This window comes from Nematolebias whitei, chromosome 16, assembly GCF_014905685.2.
Source record: "Nematolebias whitei isolate Nwh7 chromosome 16, NemWhi1, whole genome shotgun sequence".
NCBI lineage: Eukaryota > Metazoa > Chordata > Actinopteri > Cyprinodontiformes > Rivulidae > Nematolebias > Nematolebias whitei.
In genome coordinates, this window is record NC_056513.1 from 38,260,053 (window position 1) to 38,269,930 (window position 9,878).

General features: G+C 44.2%; 1 protein-coding gene across 1 annotated transcript in view; it reads right to left on the reverse strand.

Annotated features, from left to right (window-relative positions):
• The window catches only part of LOC119422605 (aspartate aminotransferase, cytoplasmic), a 40,698-nt gene that overhangs the window by 16,221 nt on the left and 14,599 nt on the right, over nt 1–9,878 (reverse strand). Inside the window, exons 6-7 of the mRNA XM_037689990.1 lie at nt 8,936–9,086; nt 8,597–8,762 (exon numbers count right to left, since the gene is read on the reverse strand). Of these exons, the coding sequence (XP_037545918.1) occupies nt 8,597–8,762; nt 8,936–9,086 (317 nt within the window). The remainder of the gene's footprint in view (nt 1–8,596; nt 8,763–8,935; nt 9,087–9,878) is intronic.

Consider the following 9,878-nt stretch of genomic DNA (forward strand, 5'->3'; position numbering starts at 1 on the left):
AAGATATGCGCTAAGATATGCGCTAAGATATACGCTAAGATATACGCCAAGATATACGCTAAGATATGCGCTAAGATATGCGCTAAGATATGCGCTAAGATATACGCTAAGATATACGCTAAGATATGCGCTAAGATATGCGCTAAGATATATGCTAAGATATACGCTAAAATATAATAACAATAATAATAATACTTTATTTTAAAAGCCCTTTAAAACAACCACAGCTGCCACAAAGTGCTGTACATGTAAAATCAAGAACATTTAAACACATAAAACAGTTGTTAAAACATTAAGATCAATAAAAAAATAATAAAAACAGTGCAGAATAAATTCAGTCTGCGCTAAAAGCCAGGGAGTAAAAATGTGTTTTTAAAAGAGTTTTAAAACTGGACAGTGAAGGGGCTCGTCTGATGGGAAGAGAGAGATCGTTCCACAGTCTTGGAGCAGCAACAGAAAAAGCTCTGTCCCCTCTGAGCCTCCGCTTAGACCTCGGCACCTCCAGGAGCAGCTGGTGCAAAGAGAATAACCTTCACATCAATGTGAAGAAGACAAAGGAGATGATTGTGGACTTCAGAAGGAACAAAAACACCTACACCCCCTGAACATAAGAGGATCTGCAGTGGAAGTGGTCTCCAGCTACAAGTACTTGGGTGTACACCTGAACAACAACCTCAGCTGGAGCAACAACACCACCAGCCTGATGAAGAAAGCTCATCAGAGACTCTACTTCCTCAGGCGGCTGAGACGAGCTGGTCTGGAAGCTCAGTCCTCACCTCCTTCTACAGGTGTGCAGTGGAGAGCATCCTGTGCTCCAGCATCAACGTGTGGCATGGAGGCTGCACAGCTGCAGAAAGAAAAGCTTTGCAGAGAGTGGTGAAGGCTGCACAGAAGATGTTGGAGTCAGTCTCCCCACCATCACAGACATCTACACGCCAGATGCAGGAAGAGGGCCACCTGCATCATGAAGGACCACACTCACCCAGCACACACACTTTTTGCCCCGCTCCCCTCAGGAAGGAGGTTAAGGAGCATTAAGTGTAGAACCACTAGACTGAGGAACAGCTTCTACCCTGAGGCTGTTAGACTCATGAATCTCTAACTAGAATAATCACTGTGAAAAATCACAGGATGTTGCTGCTGATCTGTTTCATGTTGCTGCTGATCTGTTTCATGTTGCTGCTGATCTGTTTCAATGTTGCTGCTGATCTGTTTCATGTTGCTGCTGATCTGTTTCAATGTTGATGTGTTCATGCGTGCACATCTGCTCACAGACTCATGTTCATGTTTTTGCTGATGTTCAATGTTTTATGTTATAAGTGCTTAGTGTATATTTAGTTGATGTTTTTCTTAGTTCATATCTTAGATGTTATTACTGTTTTTCTTATACATTTTATTGTTGGATGTAACTGGGACCCTGTGGACATAATTTCGCTCCACCACATGTACCACATGAGGTGTGAATGACAATAAAGAATCTCTGACTCTGATCAGCTGATCTGAGGCACCGAGCAGGAGAGTATGGGTGAAGCAGCTCAGAGAGGTAGGATGGAGCAAGACCATTTAAACTTTTAAAAATAAATAAAAGAATCTTAAAAGAACTCTAAAATGAACAGGCAGCCAGTGGAGTGAAGCCAGAGTGGGAGTGATGTGCTCCCTTTTTTGAACTCCAGTTAGAAGCCGAGCAGCAGCGTTCTGGACCAACTGGAGGCGTCTGAGGGAGGACTGGCTGACTCCAAAATAAAGAGTGTTGCAGTAATCCAGCAGAGAGGTGACGAAGGCATGGATTACTGTTTCCAGCTGTTGTTTTGTAAGGATGGATTTTACCTTAGCCAGCTGAAGTGATAAAAACTGGTCTTGACCACCGCTCCAATCTGGGAATCTAATTTAAAATCACTGTCCATTTTAAAACCCAAGTTAGAAACAGTTTTCTTTACATGTGGTGCCAGAGGGCCCAGATCAACAGGGCAAGGTTCACAAGAGCCACTAGGACCAAACACCATCACTTCTGTTTTCTTTTCATTGAAATTTAAGAAGTTTAAAGACATCCAGGATTTGATGTCTTCAAGACAACAGAAGTGGCCTAATTGAGGGGGCATCTTTCTTTTTTAGTGACGTATAGATCTGACTATCATCAGCATAACAGTGAAAAAAGATCCCATGCTTTCTAAGGATTGATCCCAATGGAAGCAGGTAAAGGGAGAAAAGCAGGGGACCTAAAATAGAGCCCTGTGGAACCCCAAAACACAGAGGAGCAGTGGAGGATTCAGCCCCAGCTATGTTGACAGACATGGTTCTGTCTGCCAGATAGGACCTAAACCAGATCAGTGCAGTACCACAGAGATCCACTTGTTGCTGTAAGCGTGTTATTAAAATGTTATGGTCCACCATACCACTTACTACTTCATTTATAAAGCACTTAAAACAGCAACAAGGCCAACCAAAGTGCTGTACAGACAAAACAACAGGTAACACACAAAGCAAAATACAAAATGAAGTAAATCAGAATATAGACATAAAAACGATGCAGATAATGACGACAAACCAGTGTGGAGCATACAGGATCAAAACACAGATCATCTTGGGTTGAAAGCTACTGAATAGTAGTGAGTTTTTAAACAGGACTTGAAAACCGAGAGGGAGGGGGCCTGTCTGACAAGCAGAGGTAACTCGTTCCAGAGTCTTGGTCCTGCAACAGAGAAGGCCCTGTCACCTCTGCCCTTAAGACGAGTTCCTGGAACTGTGAGGAGCAACTGGTCCGCTGACCTCAGGGAGCGTGGTGGGACATACGGTTGTAGCAAAACAGAGCGCAGGGGGGGGGGGTGGGACACTGTTCAGTGATTTGTAGACATACATGAGTATTTTTAACTGGATTCGAAAGTGAACCGGTAACCAGTGCAGTGAGGCCAAAACTGGTGTAATGTGCTCTCTTTTGCCTGTACTGGTTAAAAATCGGGCTGCTGCATTCTGGACCAGTTGTAGCCGTGCAATGGAGGTCTGACTGATACCAAACAGGAGCGAATTGCAGTAATCAAGCCTAGATGTAATGAATGCATGTATTACTGTCTCCAGGTTATTTTTGGACAATATGGGCTTCAGTTTAGACAGCCGCCTCAGTTGGAAGAAGCATGATTTAACAATCATGTTTACATGATTGTTAAGTTTCAGGGAAGGGTCCGTTATCACGCCCAGATTAGTGACTCTTTGTTTTTCTGACAGGGTTAGAGCGGAAAGGTCGATGCAGTGGTTTGTGATTGTGTCGTTGGGAGGGAACATGACTTCAGACTTCTTTTCATTGAAACTTAAGAAATTTAAAGCCATCCAGTCCTTGATGTCAGCCAGGCAGTTGAGCAGCGGTTGAATAGAGCATGTACCATTGTGTCTTAGGGGGAAGTAAATTTGACAGTCATCGGCATAGAAGTGGAAGGGCATGTTGTGTTTCCGGAAAATAGCACCAAGCGGCAGCAGGTATAAAGAGAATAGGAGGGGACCCAGTATGGACCCCTGCGGAACCCCCCATTTAAGCTCTGCTTCTGCGGAACTAAAATCCTTGATGGAGACACAAAAGGATCTGTCAGTGAGGTAAGATCTGAACCAATTGAGGGCTAATCCTGTGATGCCCACCCACTGCTCCAACCTAGCAATGAGGATCTCATGGTCGATGGTGTCAAAGGCGGCTGTGAGGTCCAACAGGACAAGCAGCACAGAATCACCGGTATATGTGAATCTGAAGATGTCGTTAAAGACCTTCAGCAGGGCAGTTTCAGTGCTGTGGATAGGTGTAAAGCCAGATTGGAAAAGCTCTAAGATGGTGTGATCCTCCAGGAAGCACTTCAAATGGGACTCAACTATTTTCTCGAGTACTTTAGAAACAAATGGGAGTTTGGAGACAGGCCGGAAGTTGGAAACGACTGAGGGGTCAAGGTTTGTTTTTTTCAGGAGAGGCTGGACAGCAGCATGTTTAAAGGTTTTTGGCACCACGCCAGTGGATGAGCTACTGTTTACTATGGCAAGAATTGACGGACCTAGAGAAGGAAAAACCTCCTTTAGTAGTTGAGGGGGGACCACATCAAAGGGAGAACCAGAAGGTTTCAAGCTGCACATGACCTGCTCTAGAGAAGATAGAGTGATGGGTTCAAAATGGTCAAAAGGAGCTACAGACTGAGGTGGGACGGATGGGTCATGAGTTGGAGGGGAAATGAGAGCCCTGGTGGTCGCAATTTTTTCCAAAAAGAAATGTAAGAAGTTGTCGCACAGCTCAGTCGAGGCTTCCAGAGGTGATGATTCAGTGAGGTAGAGAACAGAGTTTAGGGTGGAGAAGAGGACACGTGGGTTGTGAGAGTTTGAGGTAATTATATCAGAGAAGTATTTTGATTTTGCAGCTTTCACTGTTTTCTGATAACGGCGCCAACTCTCTTTAAGTATTTGAAAAGAGACCTGCAGCCTGTCTTTCCTCCACTTTCGCTCCACCCTCCTACATTGCTGCCCAACGGCCTTGGTAACATCACTCAGCCAAGGTTCTGCTCTGAGTTTTGATTTTCTAGTTTTAACAGGCGCAACATGATCCAGAGTCTTTAAATAGACAGAGTTGAACTGGGATGTCAGCTGCTCAGTGGTAGTGAGAAACACTGGGGCCTGAATGATCATTTCAGAGTTACAAACATCTGTGAAACGTGCAGCAGTGAAGTGGTTAATGGTCCGGGTACTACGTGCAAGAATGCACGACTTAGGAGTTAGATGGGGGAGGGTGAACTCAAACCGGACTGGCATGTGGTCTGAAAAAACATTATCACCAATAACAAGATTATTAACAGTCACATCATGAGTTAAAACAAGGTCCAGTGTATGTCCGTGCTCTTGTGTGGGACCGTTTACATGCCGAGTTAAATTAAATGAGTCCAATAAATCTAAAAAGTCCTTAACCAAGGGCTTCTCAGGACAAGCACATGTGCAAATTAAAGTCACCAATAATGAAAACATGCTCATATTTTGGTGTGATTTCAGCCAAGAAGTCAGAAAACTCACTTATGAAATCCTTAGACCGAGGTGGGCGGTAGTGCAAATAACGTCGGAGGCGAATGTCCGAGTTCAAAGACGCTCAGCTCAAAGCTGGCGCGGGAAACTGGGATGGGCAGTTGTTTACAGTCAAAAGTTGATTTGAATATTGTTAATAATCCACCACCACGCCGGCCTGATGGCCGCGGGGCGTTAAAACACAGACTGTTCGGTGCCAGTAATTCCGTCAAGGCGCTGGACTCACCCGGAGACATCCAAGTCTCTGTGATGCAGAAAAAGTCCAGATCGTGCTCTTGAAAGTAGTCCCTGAGGATAAAAGTTTTGTTGGTAACAGATCTTGCGTTGACCAAACACATCCGGATACTGTCCAAAGTAGAGCCAGCAGCGGTGGAGTTAGCGCGCGCTAATGGCCGCAGGTTTTCAATAACATCCCCTCCAGGTCTGTCCGGGTTGCGCACCGGCTGACAACTCCCGCTGGTTACCTGGTCCGGGCACGCGAGAAGCTGGAGACCATGACCACCAGCTGGAGAGGAAGATGCAGCGCGCAGAGCTTTCAGCTTCACCAGCTGACCAGCACGTTTTCCCCAGCGTCTGAAGCGAGATCTCCGGGCAGGCAGGTGAGGAGCACAGCGAAGGTAAGCTGGCACGTCCGCCAGCAGGGGGGGAGGAGGGGGGAGTCCAGAGGTACGCTGATAATGGTCCAGATAAGCGACATCAGTGCCAAAAAAACAAAGATCCAAAAGTTGTTGTCTGTCATACACCAGCAGAGAGTTGATGTCATTGATGAGGAATACAAAAAACAAAAATAATCCGAACACCATCAGCAGAGGTGGATTGCAAGCCATGTACACGGGCGCCATCTTACCGGAGAACACCGGAGTCCACGGTATCAAAGGCAGCTGTTAGGTCAAGCAGGATAAGAACCACATGTTCACCAGAATCATTAGCCATAAAAATATCATTGAAGACTCTGACTAGAGCCGATTCTGTGCTGTGGCGAGTTTTGAAGCCAGACTGAAAAACCTCCAGGATATTGTGCTCAACCAGAAAACATTTGACTTGTGAATATACAATTTTTTCTAAAATTTTTTAAATAAAAGGCAGCTTGGAGATGGGCCTATATACACTAAGATACACGCTAAGATACACGCTAAGATACACGCTAAGATACACGCTAAGATACACGCTAAACGAACGCCAAACGGTGCGCCAAAAAAAAAATCTAAGAACCGAGACTAGAAGGCAGGCTCATATTACACCCGTTTTAAAATCATTGCATTGGCTCCCTGTGCACCCCAGGATTGATTTTAAGATTCTTTTAGTGGTTTTTAAATGTCTCAATGGTCTCGCACAATCTTATCTTGCAGAGCTGATATTACCTTATGAACCCTGCAGACCCCACGGTCCTCTGGCACCGGACTACTAATTACGTTCCAACAGTCAGAACTCACACTTACGGTGAGGCTTCTTTCCAGTACTATGGCCCCCGTCTGTGGAATAGTTTGCTGGAAAACCTGAGGGCCGCAGAGAATGTTGTTGTTTTTAAGAGCAGGCTCAAGACCCATCTTTTTAGCTGCATTTCCTGAATTGGATCATCTCTGCTCAGTCTGTACATTTTCCTTACAACAGTGTTGTTGTTGTTTTTGTGTATTGTTTGCTTTTATCTTGTGGGGTTATTGTTTATAATTCTGTACAGCACTTTGAGCTGCTTTTAATATGAAGGGTGCTTTATAAATAAAACTGACCGATTGAAGATCTACGCTAAACACTAAGAATGTAAAATAATACGGCGTAATAACAGCAGACCTACTTGTAAATGTTTACAGTGTGGGAATCTTTACAGACCTCACAGTTGTATTGTTCAGAATTCAAGCGCTGAGATGCAATTATAAAGTTACTGATGCATTTGGACTGCAATAAATCATAGACTTTTATTATTTTAGGGATCAAGCACTCATATTCTGCTGCTAATAATGTTTTTTTTCAATCAAACATATACTCTTGCTATAATGCCCACATCTATAGACGTTATGGGTTTATCATCATTTTTATTGTTAACATAATTATAATATTGCACATCATGTTTTTTTCTACTTTTGATGCCTAATAAAGTGTTCTCAAGAACACAGGTCAGAAACCCTAATAATCACAAGCTGCTGACCAGCAATTAGCATAGAGGCTAATTTAACATTAAAAAGCCACAGAAAAGCTAAGCTAGCATCAAATTTGATCACTGGAAATTGAATCATTTGATTTGTGTTAAAAGAGTTATTATAAAAGACTTTCATGCTATGATAACTTCATCTTTTACACACACGTGTTTTCTTCAGTTTCAGACTAGAAAAATAAACTGAAAACCCAGTTTTACAACAACTACTACAAGTAGTTACAATATCTGTACTAGGACAAACTGCACCGAGCAGCAAATATTCTGCTGACTGGAGAAGTGGCAGTTCATCCATTCATTTCCTTTTTCCATCCATCCATTTTCTTCCATTTATCCGGGGTCGGGTTGCAGGGGTAGCAGCCTAAGTAGGGAGGCCCAGACTTCCCTCTCCTCCGGCACTTGGTCCAGCTCTTCTGGGGAACCCTGAGGCATTCCCAGGCCAGCCGAGAAACATTCCTTCCCCACCAGAGAGGTGACGTTCATTGTCCTGACAGCCGGCTTCTGTAGCCCAGGATCAGACCGCCAGGGTCCCCGTTCTTGGCCGCCACCCATCCCACATTGAACCTGACCCCTTTAGCCCCTCCCACAGGTGGTGAGCCAATGGGAAGGGGGACCCACGTCTCCTCTTTGGGCTGTACCCGGCCAGGCTCCATGGGTAAAAGCAACGCCACCAGGTGCTGCCAGCGTGCCCCACCTCCAGGCCCGGCTCCAGAATGGGGGCCAAGTGACCCGTGTCTGGGCCAAAAAACTCTGTTTCCATTTATTTGATTCATCGTAAGGGGTCATACGAGGGGTCTCTCCTTTATCCACTTTTTATTTTTTGGGGAGATCAAAGGTCAAGTGTCAAATCAGACTAACAAAAACAATTTTTGGTATTTTGAAGATTGATTCAAAAAACTTCCATGTTTGTGATGCTTCTAAAAACTGATTTTATCTGCCATCCCTAGGATTAATCATGGTAACTCAAATGACATGATAGCCTTAAGTGCCTCATATCAACAACAACAAAAAGAAACAAACAATAACAAAAAAACCATATCAAGTAAAATGGAGCTGATAAATCACATTACAGTTCTTTCAATGAGCAATAATATTGAAGCACAAAACAAGAGCTGCATGGTAATTAAAAAAAACTTCTTTGTAATATTATTTAGTTTTGCAATGACAATAACAATTGCAATAAACCCAATTTTCCTCCCTTTCTCTCCCGTCATCTCCATCATCTAAACCATGTGTGAGTATTAAGGACTGTTGGGATGACCAAACGAGGCCTATGAGGAAAAACTGTTTGTTGGTTTGTTGCAAGCCATTGTGATGCTGATATTGTGCTCTTGGATATTACATTGGATATTACATTGAGGATAGATTTATGAGGATGTAGTGTGCATCCATACAGAAAATCATGAAGCATACCATTCTGCAAACAGCTGAGGGCAGTTAAGTGTCTTGCTGACGATGCGTGCTCCCTGAGATGGTGGATTGGACCAGGTTGTTCGCACAATCTTCTCCATCTGGGACAAGGTGCGAGTCAGGTTCTCGTTGTCTTTGGCAACTACCGTGAGGTTCCCCACTCTCTCATCTGACAACGACAACAGAGCAATGAAGGGTTTATCTAAAATACTGAGCGAGCATGAATCGAATGTGTGCATGTGGTAAAGATGTGACTTTAGGAAACCTTGGAGCCACATTACGCATCAGATCACATGTAAATACATGAATGTGAGGCCAAGTAAGAGCATCTTGTGTACTTACTGTACAGGCCAAAGTTTTTGGAGAAGGACTGAGCAATGAAGAGCTCAAAGCCCTCTGAGACAAAGAAGCGGATGGCCCAGGCATCTTTATCCAAGTTCCCGGATGCAAAACCCTGGTAAGCTGAGTCAAAGAATGGAAACAACTTCTTCCTCTGAAAGAAATTAAAGAAAGCAGAGAAAGGTGAGAATTAGGGATGGGGCCGATCCGATCCAGTATCGGTATCGGCCTCCGATACCAGCATAATTTACGTATCGGATTTTTCCGATCCACCTGCCGATACTTCCGATCCATGATGCACGTTGGCTTCAAACTATGGAATGGATTTCCTGAACGGCAGCGTGTCTCATGAGCCCAGAGTATTAAGACCCGCCTCACATTCAGGAAATCCAGTTCATAGTTTGCAGCAGCTACAACGTGAAGACTGAGTTAGCAGCACTGTGGCTAACAGCTAACAAACTTTTCATCTAAACATGTCGCTGTGTGGAAGTATTTTACACTAAACATCACAAAACAAGACAGCAACGTGCACTGTCTGCAGAGCCATAGCGCCACATTAAACCACGGTAAAGTTAGTTTTACGATGGACATTCGAGCTCCGTGGCTTCAGCGGGCGCCACTCTTGCTCAATCCGCAGCAGGCAGTTTGATTTCGGCCAGCCGTGTCCAATCTGCCCCGCTCAGTCTGCCCGTCTCTGAGGAGGGACAGACTGAGCGGGGCTGACCCAAATCAGGCTGCCTGCTTCGGACTGAACAAGAAGAAGACGTCGCTGAAACCACGGAGCTCTAATGTTTACAGAGAAGTTGTTAAACTTCATAATAATTAATGACCGACCACTATCAGTTGTAGAAAATGAAGGATTTCACAGTTTGATACTTGCAGTCAAGATATAGTTTAACCTCCAGGAGATATTTATCAGTACAACAGTAGACAATCGTAAAAAAAA